The sequence below is a fragment of the Myxine glutinosa genome, chromosome 6 (assembly GCF_964187855.1).
Source record: "Myxine glutinosa chromosome 6, kmMyxGlut1.1, whole genome shotgun sequence".
NCBI lineage: Eukaryota > Metazoa > Chordata > Myxini > Myxiniformes > Myxinidae > Myxine > Myxine glutinosa.
In genome coordinates, this window is record NC_136266.1 from 122,791,839 (window position 1) to 122,811,037 (window position 19,199).

At 44.4% G+C, this 19,199-nt stretch overlaps 1 protein-coding gene across 17 annotated transcripts in view; it reads left to right on the forward strand.

Annotated features, from left to right (window-relative positions):
- Nucleotides 1-19,199, forward strand: part of LOC137430249 (phosphatidylinositol-3,5-bisphosphate 3-phosphatase MTMR3) — a 105,573-nt gene that overhangs the window by 51,256 nt on the left and 35,118 nt on the right. For 7 of the 17 annotated variants that reach the window (XR_013623855.1, XM_068120976.2, XM_068120972.2 and 4 more), the window contains 8 exons: nucleotides 4,098-4,187; nucleotides 4,942-5,058; nucleotides 5,615-5,647; nucleotides 9,560-9,642; nucleotides 10,320-10,480; nucleotides 10,647-10,743; nucleotides 10,944-11,057; nucleotides 11,434-11,642. Coding sequence is in view for 13 of the 17 variants with exons in the window: in XM_068120976.2 (XP_067977077.1) it covers nucleotides 4,098-4,187; nucleotides 4,942-5,058; nucleotides 5,615-5,647; nucleotides 9,560-9,642; nucleotides 10,320-10,480; nucleotides 10,647-10,743; nucleotides 10,944-11,057; nucleotides 11,434-11,642 (904 nt within the window). In the remaining 4 variants the exon portion in view is untranslated. The remainder of the gene's footprint in view (nucleotides 1-4,097; nucleotides 4,188-4,941; nucleotides 5,059-5,614; nucleotides 5,648-9,559; nucleotides 9,643-10,319; nucleotides 10,481-10,646; nucleotides 10,744-10,943; nucleotides 11,058-11,433; nucleotides 11,643-19,199) is intronic. The other 10 variants (XR_013623856.1, XR_013623857.1, XM_068120967.2 and 7 more) reach the window with 3 other exon arrangements.

A 19,199-nucleotide genomic window follows, 5' to 3' on the forward strand; every position in this document is an offset into this window, starting at 1 on the left:
TCTGGGAAGGGATTTAAAAAGATCTCCAAACAATTTGAAATCAATCATTCGACTGTCCGGAAGATCATCTACAAGTGGAGAAGATTCCAAACAACTGCCAACTTGTTCAGGCCAGGCCGCCCCAACAAGTTCAGCCTGAGAGCAGACCACAAGATGCTGAAAGAAGTCTCTAAGAACCCCAGAATGTCATCACGGGACCTACAGGTAGCTCTTGCCACTGTTGATGTCAAAGTGCACGAGTACCATTAGATTAACAGGAATAAATTTAATTTAATGACGCGCCGTCAGCGTCCCGCGCACCGATCGACGATGCCAATTTATCGCCTCCGACTACAAAAATTTCGCGTCAAAATTCTCCTCACTCCTTGACACCAAATTTTTTTCCAGGGTTCTATCCCACTCCTGACACCAGTTGTCGCGCGGACCCTTCCGGTTAAGACCAGGGACCACGGATGGACCAGAACAGATTTACTGGAGGCGACGACCAAACACGGATTTTGCTTATGTAGCGTGGGAAGGGAAGTGGAAGCCGTGGTAAAAGCGCTTGCCTGGAGCGCACCGACTGCAGCTTCGATCCTGCAGGGAATTAATGAACTCACGAACGACAAGATGTAATGTACAAAAATAGGGATTTATTCACGGAACCCGAAGCAATGAAACGCGACGGTAATCAAATAGAGCCTAAGTTGGGATCCCACACACCTCACTTCAGAAATGAGACACAGGAAAATGAATAACCAAAAGAAAAACGTTCGTTATGTAATGTAAAATGTGGTGCGTCTTAACTGTCCGTCTTGTCCCTATGCGGCTCCAAGCTCCGCTGCACACCACGAGGTCCCTCGCTTCAGCACCACAGCACCGCGAAGGCCCGAGCCAACGCCCTCTCCGTTCGCACACGAGGTCCCGCCCGTTCACAGCACTGCTCCTGCACACTGCACACTGCACACTGCCCCGCTCCTGCACAAGCACCGAGCACCGCTCCAAGCACCGAGCACCGCTCCAAGCACAAGCACCGCTCCAAGCACAAGCACCGAGCACCGCTCCAAGCACCACGCAGATGGCGAGTCAACGACCACCAGGACCTCTCAAGTCCAAGAAAAAACGCAAGAGCTTCAAGCATGTCCAGAGAACCAGAGAGCACCAGGGCTAGAGCTGCTGAAATGTCGTGCAGCGCACTTTTATCACCTGGGTGGTGACGTCAGCCTTGGCACGCCACCAACCAGCGCCTTCCACCGAACCTCCCAGCGCCTTCCCTCCAATCACAACCTCCTGTGCATGTTGCTATGCAAGTTTGTGATGTGACCGGCAGCAGCCATCATCGGTTCATAAATTGTCCTGATTGTCCTGGCCTGGCTTCCTGTCAGTTTTCTTCCAAAGTCATTGTCAGGGAAGGGAATTTAATTACTGTGTGCAATAAAGGGCCTATCTAAGTGTCTACAGGTGTGCGTTGCCATAAGGGACAAAGGTTTGATTACCAGGTGTGACACACAAGGGTTTATCTTAATCCCTACAACTAACTAGCACACGAACATCCTGGTATGTTCACGGGTATACTCCTTAACCGACAAACCGGACTAAACACACATAACTTATTACAGGTAGATCCCCTATCGCGACAGACGAAGCATGTTACCTATTCAGATCTACCTGACTCTAGATATTGCTCTACCCTACCGACATAACAATATATATATAAATATACATATATACACACTTTATACCCCTTTAAAAAAAGAAAAAGAAAAAAAAAAGATATATATATTCCGTTGAACTTCCGCCTTCACTTCCGTTGAACTTGGGGCCGACTCAGAAGAAGACCTTTGTTGGTCGAAAGCTTGTCGACAATTAAAGATCGACGTCCTGAAGCTACGTCCGCGTCTTATTTAATCTAACGATAATTATTTATTCAATGCAAATGAGACGCCCTGCTCGTACTGTGGAGTTTCTACTATTTCTTGCAGTTATATATATATATATATATATATATATATATATATATATATATATATATATATATATATATATATATATATATATATATATATATAAGTCTAACGTGCTGGCTCAATGGCCTAATGGACAAAGCATCAGACTCAAGCTGGGGATTGTGGATTTGAATCCCATCTGGGTTTAAAGTTTTGTTTTTTTCCCCCTTACTTTTTCAAGTCTTTTATGTCATCTTGAATAAAGTCTTATACGATGAACAAATGCATTTTGTTTGTTTTTAAAATGTATCTCGTGAAAAATGCCAGGGGCATAGAAAAGGCCTCTTTTATATGGGATGTGCATGTGGCAAACTATAGAAAAGAAGGGACATTTTTGGGTAAAATGTCAAGGGCATAGAAAAGGCAAATTTATATAAGGGTATATGCCATGTGGCAAAGTAGAGAAAAGAAGGGACATTCTAAAAATATTGTGTGCATGCTGTCCTAACGACCCTTTTGTTCTTAGGAGGAACCAAGTAATGTTCTAGAAAGGTTAATATAAAGGGCAAATCTTCTGGCAAATAAAATACATTTACTTCTTCATGCAGCTGTATGAATCAAATTGGCACGTCGAATTGAAATCAAATGGAAAGTCGATATCTGTTAGTACAGCATGCACACGAGATTTTTTGAATGTCCTTTCTTTTCTATTGTTCGTCATTTTCTATAAGCTATGGAATGTCCCTACTTTTCTCTACTTTGTCACATGGCACATACCCTTATATAAAGGGGCCTTTTCTATGCCCCTGGCATTTTTACCCAAGAATCTCATTTTCACTATCGTTCTGGAAGGATCGTCAAATTAAGCCACCAATGTTTCCATGCTTGCAGTCCTTTGAAGTTATTTGACTTTCCATTTGCCATGACCTCTCCTGGGCCAAACATATCTTAAAGCTGGCCTCCAATGTGAGCTGCAGTCTGAGCATCCTCCATTGTTCCAATTCCTTTCTTGAAAGCTCTTGGCTCATCACAGCCTACAAAGCCTTTGGCTGTAGCTCAATGTAGTACTGGTCTGCCTTGTGGGCTGGCACTCCAGCATCACTCTGTGGCTCTGGATTCTGTGGAATGTAAAGTTCTCAACTTTTCTGTCATCTACCTCAATGAGATCGAAGCACAAGGACTGTTGCTTACATCGCAGAGACGTTTGTCACTGCTCTGTTTTTCTGTTTTTTAACTAATTCTCTCCTGTTCTGGTTCTCTCTTCTCTGAGGGGTATGACCCTCAACAGCTCTCCCAGGTTGCAAGTGTTCTTAAAGTAACCCCCTCCTCATTAAACTCCCCAAATCTAGGCCTGCTTCACACCTTAACTCCTTTATCCCTATTTTCTCCTATTTGTGTAACTGCATTCTGGAGACTTCAATCACACTCTTCCCTCCAGCGCTTCAAGCATGCGTTGCACCACCATCTTGTGTCATCCCCCACCCCTACCTGTGCTCCTTTCCAGCCTCATGAACCCCTTCCTAACTCAACCTGATCTATGATTTCCTCCCCTCCCCCTATCTTCTCTTTTTTTTTTTCCTGTTCCTTTATTCCCTTGCTTATCTATCATGTCCAACTGTTTCCCCACCATCAGTATGCTGTTAGCTGTTTCCTCTTTATCACCTCACTCTTCCATGAGCCAATATTTCTGTTTGCAAATGATCGGGTCTTGGAATTTTTTTTGCAATGGGTCCGTTTCCCTATCCTCCCTTTTCGTATGATTCTCAATGTACACAGAACCCTCCAAATGAATCCCTTTGCTTATATAATATGTAGATTGGTGCTCGTTCTCAGATTTTGATTGTAGCCATCGCTGGCAATCACAACACATTCGTTGGAGCGGTTTCTCAATAATGAGGTTATTGTCTCGGATAACTCTAAAGGTGTTTAATTGATAATTATTGATATATGAGAAATGGACGTGCCTGCACTGTAATTAGGCCGTACTGCTTCTTTTTTCAAACTTGTAGTTTTAACGAGGGGTGGTATTGGTTACCCTGGTGAGGCAATTATGATCGGTGTTTTTTTCTCACTGTCTCTGTGTACAGTTTTGCTCTTGACTCACATGTGGATGTCATACAGCTTCAACGTCACAGTTTTGATGAGCGATGCTCTTGTCTCTGGGTCCTGTAGGTTGAAGCGGAACGCGGTGGAATGGAGTACATCCAAGCCAGTGAGCTGTTTCCCAAGAAGGCTCTTGAGCGCGAGGATGAAATTCTTCAGGTGGGAATCGAGAGTAGTCCTTTTGTGTTTTCCACGACTGTCTCTTTAAAATGTCGCCAAAATGTTTTCTTCACCAGCCACAGCTTGTATGGATTTAAAGGCATATGCTTTCGGTGCAATACTGCATGTTGTGGGATTGAGGGAGACTTGGATTAGGAAGTGATAATAGTCGTCCAATTGTGCAAATTCCTTTGGGTTATATCGCATTTATTGAGTAGAACACATACCAGCGTTTTAGTCGTGTAAACTATGCCAAACCAGCTCATGAAGACTTGCCCACGAGCGAAGGAACATGCCCGTGTAATGCCATTAACGCATTAGCGACACTTTGCACAAGGAATGCTTTATGTTTGCGGCCCATGTATTTTGAGGCAGAAATTGGTGGTGCATATGATGCTGTGGAGTTTGTGTGCAGGCAGTGTTGTGAAAGGCCTGGATGTTAAGAAATTCCCAGTTGGACTCGCTGTCTGTTGTGTTGCGCAATTACTTTGACGACCCTTTTTTTTGTTTGTTTTTGCTCAGATCTTGCTTGGATATGTCTGGTGTGCTTGATTCCATGTCAAAATGTTCTTAGCCCAATATTTTATCCTGACAGTCATTTTCTTTGTCTGTTGAAGCCCATGCAAGAATTAGATGGCCTTAGCTGTTTGTGATGCCAGTGATAAGGGTCTGTGTTTGATGAGGGACTCCAGTGTACAGTTGTGCAGCAAGAAGGTGGGATGTTTTGTTGATGTTTTTTGTTGTTGCTTTCCAGGTACCCTTCACAGAGGTTCACGGCGAGGCAGTGGAGTATTTGGGACGAGCCGATGATGCCGTCATTGCCATCTCGAACTACAGGCTGCACATCAAGTACACCGACTCGGTGGTGAACGTACGTCACTCGCACATCTGCTAGCCAATACCGATGCCCTGCTTCTTTATGTTTGTACATTGCCCATCATTGTGATGATAAAGTTGAGGTCCAATTAATATCCTGTGTTTTGTACCTGGCATTTTGTCTTTGCAAGTGCATGACCTTTTTCAACCGTTGATTATGGGATTTTTGTGCCACTCTGCTGATTGCAGCACTATTTTTTATAATCTGAGAGAGAGATTATTTGTTTGTTTGCTTGTTTTGTTAAAACAGGGAATTGAGCCAATCTTAATCAACACGCCAGGTCGTACTTGAAATTAAAAGGCAGGAATGTTTGCTTGAGTTGTGATGTGATGTTTTAACAGCCCGATGCATTGATTGCTTTTATCTTATCCACATTTTTTTTTTTGGTATGCAAAGTTTTGAAGAGTGAATGGGGGAGGGAGGGACTTCTGTGCATTGGTAATTGGGAACTTTTGTGTCATTTGATTTTCTTTTTCGAATCCCCGTGACTTTTTCCGCTCTGGAATAATATTTGGGGTGGGGTGCGGGGGTTTCTACTGCCTTCCATCAGAATGCCAGTCGCGTCGATTGCAGTGAGATCTCTGTAAGTTAGCTTTTCCTCCGGCCATGGTGTGAAAGTGGCCCGTCGGGCACAGTAACTCGACTAACGTGTGCAGCATGTGACGAGCCCGTACAAAGCATGCTACGTGGCAGCTGTCTACTTGCTACGGCTTGTGTGATTCCTAATGAGGCAAGAGGCATTGCCCGCATAGTACTCGCACTTCCACAGCGTATGCCATGGTTTTGTTGGCTTGTGTGCCATTTGTGCTGTCTTGCTCTTTTGCACACTAAATACCATCCACATTCTGGAGACGGAATGTTAAGCTGGTTGATATGGTTTGGTGCCGTCTGCTTGAGGAAATTGACTATTCTTTGCTACTTTATAGTGATAGCAGGCCCTTGTGAACTAGTCAAGTGATATAAAGTGATTCAAACTTGACCCGGACTTTTGTTCCTTGGCAGTGGAGAGTAATGCGTGTAGAATTACATACGAATTTGAGAGAATTGTTTTTTTTCCTGCCTGCAACCACTTGATCGTGTGCTTTCTGCTTAAATGTGTGCGAAGATGGAGGTGAAATGAGATTAACAAAACAATGGTGTGTAACAGGAATATCGAGAATGACACTCAGGAGAACACATACCTTCGCCAGGCTGAACAGTTTTTCTTGCATCAATTCCACTGATGGGCCGGATCTGCATCCGAACTTGAACCAAAATCGAATCGGCTTGTTATTGTCACCTACCAAACTCATCCACAAAGTTTTGTCATAATCCGTCCACAACCTTTTGAGATATCATGCCACATGTCGTTTTGGCCCAATCTCTCAATGGTGAAGAATCGCTTAAAAAAAATAAGAAATATTAATGGATACAGATCAGTATCCATCATCAGCAAAATCATATCAATTGGTCATTCTCACACACTCAAACTGTCCACTCAGTTTCGTCCGAATTAGTCCATAACTTCTTGAGATGTCGTGCTTGAGATATTGTGAGATATAGGTTTTTCAGATATCGTGAGATATAGTTTTTTGAGATATCGTGAGATGTAGGTTTTTGAGATATCGTGAGATATATGTTTTTTGAGATAGTGTGAGATATGTTTTTGAGATATCATGAGATATATGTTTTTGAGATGGTGTGAGATTTAGGTTTTTGAGATCTTGTGAGATATAGTTTTTTGAGATATTCGGAGATATAGGTTTTTGAGATATCGGGAAATTTTGGTTTTTGAGATATTGGGCGATATCGGTTTTTGAGATATTGTGAGATATAAGTTTTTGAGATATTTGGAGATTTTTGTTTTTGAGATATCGGGAGATATAGGTTTTTGAGATATCGGGAGATATAGGTTTTTGAGATATCGGGACATATAGGTTTTTGAGATATCAGGAGATATAGGTTTTTGAGATATCGCCAGAGATAGGTTTTTGAGATATCGGGAGATATAGGTTTTGGAGATATCGCCAGAGATAGCTTTTTGAGATATCGGGAGATATAGGTTTTTATGATTTTGGGAGATATAGGTTTTTGAGATATTGGGAGGATATAGGTTTTGGAGATATTGTTAGATATAGGTTTTTGAGATAATGTGATATATAGGCTTTGGAAATATTGTGAGATATAGTTTTTTGAGATATTGGGAGATATGGGTTTTTGAGATATTGTGAGGTATAGGTTTTTGAGATATTGTGAGATACAGGCTTTTGAGATTTTTTGGGGTATTGTGAGATATAGAGCCTGGTGTTGGCTTAGCAGTTAGGGTGCCGGCTTGGGATCCTAGGATCTTGAGTTCGAATCCCTGTCGATCGCTGAATTAACGCCAGGGGGGTTGACTCAGTCTGTCATCCTTCCGAGGTCGGCAAATTGAGTAACAGCTTGCTGGGATGAATGATCCCGGTGTATACCCCAATTTAGAATAGGTACACCGTATCCCTGCGCAATTGCGCATCGTAAGAGGCGACTAAGGGTTGGTGTCAGGAAGGGCATCCGGCCATAAAAACATTGCCTCAAAACAGGGAACCATGATTGCCATGGGGCCCGCAAGGCTAACCCCTGCTCTGGCGGGGAAAAATGGCCTGAAAGCGATCATTCATTCATTCATTGTGAGATATAGGTTTTTGAGATATCGGGAGATATAGGTTTTTGAGATATTGTGCGATAAAGGTTTTTGAGATATTGTGAGATATCGTCTTTTGAGATGTTGTGCGATACAGGTTTTTGAGATAATGTGAGATATAGGCTTTTGAGATTTTTTTGAGGTATTGTGAGATATAGGTTTTTGAGATATTGTGAAACCGGCTTTTGAGGTATTGTGCGATATAGGTTTTTGAGATATTGTGAGATATCGGCTTTTGAGATATTGTGAGATATAGGTTTTTGAGATATCAGGAGATATAGGTTTTTGAGACCAACATACCAACAAACAACGGTGAAAACATAACCACCATCCACCTTTGGTGGTGTCGGTAATTATGAAATTGATAGTCTATGGAAACAGCAAGCCTGTTGGAAAAAAAACAAACAGTAAACAGACGCACAATGCGCTGACGATTGTTTGCCAAGGACATCCGCATTAAAGAGCAACTTTGGGAGAGACATTTTGATGAACTAGGGTGTTTTAAAAAGGTGTCCTGCATTGGTTGTAATTCTATACACACCCTCAATAATTCTACATTGAAGCCATGCTTCTACTCTGGAGAAAGTGCATGTCCAAAGCTGAATTATTGCCTTGAAAAATAATGCTGTTGTAATATAGATTTTTATTTTTTTTATTTTTTATTTTTTTGTATACAAGATCGAGGCTCGTGAAAGAGCGAACATTAATCACACAGAAAGACAAACAGACACATAAAACAAATAACATCGGGAGCGGTAGACAAGATGGGGAGAGAGGGGGAAGGACACAAACACAACATTTGAGAGCAGGGACCGAGAGACATGGAGACATCGAGAGATCTGTGGGAGGGAGAGGGCTTTGGGGGGAGGCATGTGAAGGGGGGGGGGGGGGGGGTGGGAGAGGTATAAACATATGGACACTGCCAGGACTTCCAGGAAAGAAGTTGGAATTTCAAGCAAGGTGGATCTGGGGTGAATTAGTGGGGGTAGAAAAGATCAAGGTTTTGGATGGGGGAAGATAAGAGATGGTGGTGAACAGCTGTTTTAAAGACCTGGAGGGAGGAGTGGGATTGAAGGGAGTGTGGGAGTTTGTTCCAGAGGCGGGAGAAAAGAGGAATGAAAGAGTGAAGGTGAGCAGAGAGCCGAGATTTCGGCAGTTTAACCATCAGAGGGTTGCTGGCAGATCTTGTGCGACCTGTAGGAATATTTGGGGGACAGAGCACAGAGAGAGCTGGGGGAGCAAGGCCGGAGAGGAGTCGGTAGAAGACAGAAAGACCACCTACCTGCCTGCGGTGAGTGAGTGAAAGGCCCTCAGAGATAGCTTCATCGCGGGAGATTCCAATGATTTTGAAAGCTTTGGATTCAACAGCGTGAAGCCGAGCCAGGTGTGAGGCAGGAGCACCAGCCCATAGGGGAGAACAGTATTCCATTGAGCTGCGGATTGAAAGCCTTGTTCCGCTCCGGAAAGCGGATTCCGCTCAGGCTCCGGCAGATTACAAGCTTTGTTAAGACTGTAAACAAAAGTCCAAGTCGAATTTGAAATGTCCTTGTAAATCTCCATTGCTTTAGGTGTGTGTGGTGTGTACGTGCACTCACCAGCCAGCCGGCCAATACTCGTGTGCAATATTTTTGGCATGTTGGCACATGTGCCGTGTGACATGATAACATCGACCTTCACATTGCTAAAGCTCTGAGTTTCTCACCGGGTTCGAGTCACGGATCGCCCGTGAGCCAAAGGGAAATGCACCGTTTGTGACCATCTTTACGCAAATGTTCCTCGCTATTTGTCAAGCCAGTTAGTCACAAAATGAACATTGAGCACAGTTGCACGTTGCAGATTCCGCTCCGGCTCATCGAGACGGTGGAGTGCAGGGACATGTTCCAGCTCTACATTGCCTGCAAGGACTGCAAGGTGGTTCGGTAAGCTACATGCTCAAGAGGTGATCGCGCCGAAGCTCACCAATTGCATGCCTTGTTCTTCACTTGCGGACTGATGCACTCACCACCAAGATCGCTTTATTTCCACTTGATAGCTGCAGGTGACTTCCAAGGCCATGGAGTTCCTGTTTTTACCTCCTGTGCCCTATTGTCCTCTTTCGATTAATCTGCTCGCTTTGCCATTGCATGTTGATAGCGTTAGGCTGTGGTTCAAGTTGAGCAATGGCATTTCCCTTTGCCTGTGGTCTGGCACTGTCATCGAAAGGCCTTTCCAGGACCTTTACTCCAGGTTCCCTAAATAGTACAGAAGATTTTACCAGTGGTTCTGAGTTGCTCACGGCCCCTCTTCATGAAATGAACCATATGTTTTACTCCATGCCATGCTAAATTCAATTGACTGTGCATTTGTCAAAAATGAGTGCAATGAGAACTTTTTAGAATCTGCTAGGTTTGCCTGGTTGCTTTAACGATCTCGTAATCCCACTAGGTTGAAATCCCACGAATTAAGTTTTTATTTGTTCGTCTCCTTCTGTCCTTGTTCTAGGTCGTACTCCTCGTCTGTGTTCGCCACATTGCGACATGAGTGACAGTGTTGGCCTGTGCTGCAATGTTGTTCTGCACATCACAGTAGATTCTTGCCCCTCCACATCTACCCACAGGTGTCAGTTTCAAACGATGGAGCAATGTCAGGAGTGGGGGAAACGGCTAGTGATGGCCTGTGCCACTCCCGCACGCCTCGAAGACCTTTTTGCTTTTGCTTATCACGCCTGGTGCCTTGAGTCCCCATGTGGGCACACTCATGGGGAACTGTATCGCCCAGGTTGGATAGCGAGAGTTTTTTCTCTGCTTTTACTCTTACTTGGACCCCCTGACACCTTTAACCCCTTGAGCCTTCCCTTGTTTTTTTTTTTTCCCATTTACTTTGCACATTCCTCCATTGTGGGCATTGTGTAGCTGAGTCCTTTGGTTGGTTGGTACCATCCCAGGAGAGCACATCACAATGAGGTTTGAAAACGAAGTGGAGAGGATGAGTTTCGATATGCAGGATGCTTGGCGCATTTCCACCATCAACATGAACTACCGGTACGACCCATTCCTCATCCTGTCACATTGACTTTCCTTCTACAAGACTAATTCCGTAATATGGTCTGTGGATGTCGCACATTATATACATTGGCATTATAAAGCACTTGTCATAAATGTATTCATTTTGTTGCATTATTACAGACCTGTTCCTGTTGAGGATTATGTTTTGCTCTTGTGCTGGCCTGTTCCTTGCATAGGTTCTGCAGCAGTTACCCCCAGCGACTGATTGTGCCTGCCTGGATCACAGACAAAGAGCTGGAGAGTGTTGCATCTTTCCGCACTTCCAAGAGAATCCCCACAGTTGTGTATCGGTACGTCCACTGTGTCATTTGATCCAGCTTGGTCACTTTGTGACATCACCTCGATGAGCAAGATATGTACCTTCAAAAGCATTACTTCTCTCTCCCTCCTCCACCCCTCAACCCAATGGCACTCCCTCCTCTCCCCATCCCCCCTTCCCACCCCATTGGCATTCCCTTTCTGGGTTCAGCATTTGTCATATATCACTGTTCCATATTTACAATACACTCAGCAGGGTTTCTAACTTTCAATCTTTGGAACTGCTTCGACTTTTAGAATGTTTAGCATTCTGATGAAATATAACCAACACCAAATGTTATTATATTGTTGTGTACCGTTCTTGCATTCATGCTTTTATGGAGAACTTTGATAACTGAAAGCATCCAGTGTGTGTCTTTGTCCATCCAGCCATGGCAGCAATGGTGCAGTGATAGCCAGGAGCAGCCAGCCTGAGGTGAGCTGGTGGGGCTGGCGTAATGCCGATGATGAGCACCTAGTACGGGCAATCAGCAAGTCGTGCGCTCAGGATTGTGGAGATCAACCACAACTCAATGGTGGAGGAGACCTTTCTCTTGGCTCCGAGTGCTCTGACTTTGGTGCGGGTTCCTTGGTTTATTTGAGACCAAACATTTTTTTGTTTTTTAATACCCCAAATGCAGCACATGGCATTGTCAGGGCCCAACATTAACTTTTTTCCAGCCTATTCATGGGACAGATAGGTTTTTGTCCCCCGTCGCACCGCAGAGCGAAAGGGGGCCTATGGTTTTCCCCTCCGTCCGTGCGTGCAGGCGTGCGTGCATAAGCGAAGGACCGCATTCGAATTTGGTGTGGGTGCAACCCACGTCAAAATCCAAGATGGCCGCCGCCATGTATGTCTGATGCCATGTATGTCTGAAACTTGTGAGCGGAATATCTTGAAAAATAAGCGAAGTACAAACTTCTAATCTGGTGTGTGGGTGTATCTAGGCATAAGGAAGAACCCTATTGAAAATTGGGTCGCCACGTCAAAATCCAAGATGGCCACCGCCATGTCTGTCTGAACCTTGTGAGCGAAATATCTTGAAAAATAAACGAACAACTTACGTCTGATCTGGTGTGTGGGTGTATCTAAGCATAAGGAAGAACGCTATTGAAAATTGGGTCGCCACCTCAAAATCCAAGATGGCCGCCGCCATGTATGTCTGAACCTTGTGAGCGGAATATCTTGAAAAATAAGCGAAGTACCAACTTCTAATCTGGTGTGTGGGTGTATCTACGCATAAAGGAGAACGCTATTGAAAATTGGGTCGCCATGTCAAAATCCAAGGTGGCCCCCTTGTGTCTTCCACTTTGTCAACTCGCATCACTTCACCAACGGGGGATCTAGGCGTGCGTGCCTAAGCGAAGGACCGCATTCGAATTTGGTGTGTGGGTGCAACCCACGTCAAAATCCAAGATGGCCGCCGCCATGTATGTCTGATGCCATGTGTCTGAACCTTGTGAGCAGAATATCTTGAAAATTTGGGCAAAGTACCATCTTCTAATCTGGTGTGTGGGTGTATTTAGGCATAATGAAGAACGCTATTGAAAATTGGGTCGCCATGTCAAAATCCAAGATGGCCGCCTTGCGTCTTCCACTTTGTCAACTCGCATCACTTCAACGACTTGGGACCAAGGCGTAACGCATGTAGATTTTACTTGTCCAACGAATCGTACTGTGAGCATATGCGACGATACCATTATTGTACACCGCTCATTTCCTATGCCATCTCCAGACATTGCAAAACGTCATTGCCGGGCACCGAAGGGGGCTCGGCAGTGACGCACGCTGAAAGGGAGTACTCAGTTTTTGTTCCCCGTCGCACCGCGGAGCGAAAGGGGGACTATGGTTTTCCCCTCCGTCCGTGTGTGCGTGCGTGCGTCCTTGCGTGCGTCCATGCGGGCGTGCATGCGAACGTGCGTGCGTGTGTAAGCGAAGGACCGAATTCTAATTTGGTGTGTGGGTGCAACCCACGTCAAAATCCAAGATGGCCACCGCCAAGTATGTCTGACGCCATGTATGTCTGAATCTTGTGAGCGGAATATCTTGAAAAATAAGCTAGGTACCAACTTCTAATCTGGTGTGTGGGTGTATCTCAGCATAAGGAAGAACGCTATTGAAAATTGGGTCGCCATGTCAAAATCCAAGATGGCCGCCGCCATGTATGTCTGAACCTTGTGAGCGGAATATCTTGAAAAATAAGCGAAGTAACAACTTCTAATCTGGTGTGTGGGTGTATCCAGGAATAAGGAAGAAGGCTATTGAAAATTGGGTCGCCACGTCAAAATCCCAGATGGCCGCCGCCATGTATGTCTGAACCTTGTGAGTGGGATATCTTGAAAAATAAACGAACCACTAACTTCTAATCTGGTGTGTGGGTGTATCTATGCATAAGGGAGAACAACAACATGCATTTTAAGGCCATTTTCCCTGCTGGAGCGGGGGTTAGCCTTGCGGTCCCATGACGATCTTCTCCATTTTGCCCTATTTTCTGCATCTCTCCTTGTTAACCCCCTTGCCCGCATTTCTTCTTCCACCATCTTTAGCCAAGTCTTTCTCGGTCTTCCTCGTCCTCTACTTCCTTCTACATTCATTTCCATCACTCTTCTCAACCAGTCACTTTCATCCTTCCTCAACACATGACCAAACCATCTCAACCTGTTTCTCTTCACAGCATCCATCACAGGCTCTATTCCCATCATCTTTTGCAATTCATCATTTGTCTTCCTCTCTCTCAACGATACTCCACACATCCACCGAACCATTCGCATTTCCACCCTTTTCAGCCTTCGTTGCTGCTCTACATTCATGACCCATGTCTCGCTCCCATAAATCATAACACTTCTCACACATGCAGCATACACTTTTCCCTTCAGCTTCAACGACACTCCCCTCCTCATCAGCACGCCACTCAGTTCCCGAAACTTCTTCCATGCACATCTCACTCCAGCAACCGTTGCCGAGTCTGAGCCACCTTCTCCATTCAGCATGTCTCCGAGGTAGCAAAATGTTTTCACACCTTCCAGCTTCACGCCGTCTCCAAGATCCAACTCAACATTTCCTCCATCTGCCGTTCCCTCTGTGCACACCTTACATTTGAATGTAGCTGCCACACTGCTTAATGACCCTCTCAGACCGCTACATTTTTGATGAACCCACTCAGCGCACATTGTACATTGAATGGAGTTCACTCCGACACCATTCCTGCACACAGCGCATGTCCACTTCCCAGTTCTTTCCACCTCACCACATGCTTTACCACTTGCCATCACCTTCGTCTTTCCTGTATTCACCTTCAGACCTTTTGTCTCCATACATTTCTTCCACTTGTTCATCTTTTCCTTCAGTCCATCCATACTTTCCGCAATCAACACCAGATCATCTGCAAACAACAACTCCCACGGTAAACCCTCCTTTACGTTCTGAGCCAGCACCTCCCTCACAGCTACAAATAGTAGTGGACTTAGTACCGACCCCTGATGCACTCCCAGCTTCACCTCAAACTCGCCACTGTTCCCGTCCTTCGTCCTTACATCTGTGCGCGCTCTTTTGTACTTTGCCATCACAACTCTGATCAACCATTCCTCCACTTCTAACTTCCTCAATGCCCATGTCATTATTTCGCGTGGAACCCTATCGAATGCTTTCTCCAGATCAACAAACCCAAGAAACGACTTCTTCCTCTTCTCCATGTACTTCTCCTGCAACTGCCTCACAATAAAGAGCGCGTCTGTTGTTCCTCTTCCTGGCATCAATCCAAACTGCATTTCGTCGATCTTCACCTTCTTCCTTATCCTCCTCTCCAACACCCTTTCCAATACCTTCATTCCATGCTCCAATAACTTTATCGCTCGGTACGAGCCACACTCCAGAGGGTCACCTTCCCCTTGTATAGAGGGACGAGGGTACTCAGTTCCCAATCCACTGGAATGCGGCCTTCCACCACCAGATTACAGATCTCTGTCATTCTCTTCACACCCCAACTTCCTGCTGCCTTCAACATATCTCCCACAACTCCCGTCGGCCCCCCCGCTTTTCTACTCTTCATTGCTTTTATCGCTTCCTCAACTGCCTTCTCAGTTATCTTCTCTGCCGGTCCTAAAACTGGGTTACTCTCCATATTGCCATCCCATTTATTCTCTGTATTCAACAGCATTTCCATATATCTTTTCCATCTTCCTTTAATTCCATCTGGGTCCACAACAATTTGTCCCACTTCGTCCTTCAAGCAACTCACCCCCATCACATCACACCTCTCTTTCGCTATCTGCTTTGCAATCCTGAATAATGCTTTCTGACCCTCTTCTGAATCTAAGCGTTCTCCGAACATTTTCCGACATGCCTCCTGCGCCTTTGCTACCTCTTTCTTTGCAGCCTTCTTGGCTGCCTTATAACTTGCATGCTCTGCTTTTTCTGCTCCCGCACCCCTCGCCTTCTGCCACTCCTTGAACTTCTTCCTCTTCTCGTCAATCCTCTTTCCAACCTCATCATCCCACCACCATGTTTCCGAGTGCATCGGTGGTCCTTTTGTCCATCCACATACCTCACCAACGGCTCCCAACAGACTATTTTTCATTGACATCCGACCACATTCAAGCTCAACCACATCATCCTCTACCCTACTCAGCCTCTCTTTTAATGCCTCCCTTACTGTCACCTCTTTCAACCTCCACACCTTCATTCTCGGTTGGTACTTCACCCGCCGAGCTCTCCTCGCACCTTTCACCCTTATGTCGCAGACAACCTAGTGGTGCTGTGAAACAGCCTCCTCCCCCGGGATCACATTTGTGTCCCGGAGGTGCCCCCTATCTCGCCTACGCACCATCAGGTAGTCAACGGTTGTCGTCGACCCACCTGACGTGTATGTAACAAGCTTATTATCCCCTTTCTGGAACTGAGTATTACAAATCAACAAATCAGCTCCATCAGCAAACTCCAAAATCCTTTCACCTTCTCCATTTCTCACACCATATCCGTAACCCCCATGAACTCCCTCAAAACCGTCTATACTCCTTCCCACATGTCCATTTAGGTCTCCTCCTACCACAACAACTTCCTCATCTTTCACGTTTTCCATCAGCTTCTCTATCGCACACCAGAACTTGTCCTTCTCTTCATCGCTCCGACCAACCTGCGGAGCATATCCCGAGATGATGTTCACCAAGAGCTTTCCAATCATCATTTTCACCATCATCAACCTATCACTCACTCTAGTCACACTCACCACACTGTTTACAAACTCCTCAGAAAACAGGACACCAACACCATTCGTGCCCCCCGGGCACCCTTGCCACACAAACTTGTATTTCTGTCCCCGCCTACCCTTCACCATTCTCACACCACTTCCCTTCCATCTCGTCGCCTGCACACAACATATGTCCACTCTTCTTCTGACCAATACTTCCACCACTTCTCCTGATCTCCCTGTCATTGTCCCTACATTCCATGTCCCAAACCTCAGAAACCTATCTCCACTTCGGGCTGTACCCTGCCCATATGTAGTTGTAATTGTCATGGTTCTCTTTTTGAGGCAATGTTTTTATGGCCGGATGCCCTTCCTGACGCCATAAGGGAGAACGCTATTGAAAATTGGGTCGCCACATCAAAATCCATGATGGCCGCCTTGTGTCTTCCACTTTGTCAACTCACATCACTTCACCGACGGGGGACCTAGGCGTAACGCTTGTCACTGGTTGTTGTACACTGCACCTTTCCTATGCCATCTCCAGGCACTGCATATCGTCATTGCCGGGCACCGAAGGGGGCTCGGCAATGATGCACACTGAAAGGGAGTACTCAGTTTTCACTCTGGTTGTTTGGTTGTTTGTTGTTCACCGCACCTTTCCACTGCCATCTCCAGGCGCTGCATATCGTCATTGCCGGGCACCGAAGGGGGCTCGGCAATGACGCACGCTGAAAGGGAGTACTCAGTTTTCACTCTGGTTGTTTGTTTGTTTGTTTTCTTGGTTGTTTGTTTGTTTGTCCGGGCGATATCTCAGCCATCCTTTGCGCTCGGAAGCTGAAATTTCGGCACAATAGTGAGCAAGTCCTTTGTTTTTTGTTTTTTGATTAATCAATTAATTGAGGAGTTATTTAATTATTAGCGATTAATTAAGTACTTATTTAATTAATTAAATTTACTTTCTCTTCTGGCCATTATCTTAGGCACCTTTTGAGTTAGGAAGCTGATATTTGGACATGCCAATGACCAGGTGATTTGCCTGCAAAGGCTATTTTTGATTTATTAATTAATCAATCAATTAATCAATTAATCGATCAATTATTTAATTATTCGATTAATGACTAAAAAAATATTTTTGTAAAAAGTTACAGATTCTGATGAAATGGTGGTGGTTTATGTGTTCTGTGACCGAATTGATTAATAATTTAATTTTTTAATGATTATTATTTATTTATTTTCATTGTTAATCATTTATTTATTTTCTTTCTCATTTGGCCAATATCTCAGGCACCTTTTGAGCTAGGAAGCTAATATTTGGACATGACAGTGACCAAGTGATGTGGCTATCAAGGATATTTTTGATTTATTGTTTAATCATTTAATCGATTAATTATATTATTTATTGATTAATCAATTAATTATTTAATTTTTTATTAATGACTTATTTAATTAAATTTCTAAAAGATACATCTTCGGATGAAGCACTGGTGGTTTAGTTATGCTATTAGCCAATTGATTAAGAAAATATTTTGTGATAATCTTTTATTGATTTTAATTATACAATTAATCAATCAATTATTGTACACCTCTCCCTCCCAATGCAGTCTCTATGAGATGCACTGCGGTATTGCCGGGCACCGGAGGCGCCCCGGCAATGCTGCGCTGTAGGATATTTAATTATTTGGCATGGGGCGGTGTACTTTGAATGTATCTGTACTTGTGTTTATTTATTGTTCGCCTCTGCTTGGGGGTGGTCGTCTAAAAGGATCATTTTTATTGGCTGCTGTGGCTTTATATGGAAAAGAACGGAGGTTAAGATATGCCCAGTTTAACTTCCTGGTGGTAAAATCGACCAGTCCTCCGGACAGGTTTGTTGAGGTTTTCAATTTTCTGACGGGCAGAATTGCCCCTCCTAGACAGTCGGGCAACCATTAACGTTGAGCCCTAATTACCTCCGCCACCAAAAAAGGATGGAGGTTATGTTTTCACCCCTGTCTGTTTGTCTGTCTGTCCGTTTGTCTGTCAGTCTGTCCGTTTGTGAACAAAATATCTCAAAGTTGTGGACAGATTCGGACGAAATTTGGCAGAGAGGTGTCGTGTGTGTGACACGGACGAAATGATTAGACTTTGGTGAAAATCCGGATTCGGATCTGGCTTGTGGAATTTTTAAAGTGATTCTTCACCATTGGGAGATGTGGCCAAAAACGATACATAGCAGGATATCTCAAAAAGTTATAGATGGATTTGAACGAAACTTGGTAGAGAGGTTGTGTGTGTGACGAGGACTAATCGATTCGATTTTGGTGAAGATCTGAATATGGATTCATATACAAGTGTTTGTTGTTGTATACAAGTGTTATTTAATTTTTAAGTGATTCATCACCATTGAGTGGTCGGGCTAAAACCGATACATAGCACGATATCTCCAAAAGTTATGGACGGATTTTGACGAAACCCGGTGAACAGGTGGGGTGTGTGACAAGGACGAATCTATTCGAATTTGGTGAAGATCTGAATATGGATTCGGATACGATAATTATTGAATTTTAAGTGATTCTTCACCATTGAGAGATCGGGTGAAAAGCGATATATAACATGATATTTTAAAAAGTTATTGACGAGTTATGGCTAAACTTGGTGGACGAGTTGGTTAGGTGACAAGAACAAGCCAATTCGATTTTGGTTCAGGTCTGAATCCAGATCCGCTCTATCAGTGGGATTCAAAACATAAACTGTTCAGCCTGTTTGAGCTTGTCATACCATTAAGGTTACTAGTGCATGCCCGTACTATATATATATCTAAAATTATATCCCCCCCCTCTATTTACATGAAATGGTTTGGTCCATTCGCAAAGCCAAAGCGAACGGCTTGCGAGTACGGTGACAATCCCCCCCCTCTATTTACATGAAATGGTTTGGTCCAAAGCGAACGGCTTGCGAGTACGGTGACAA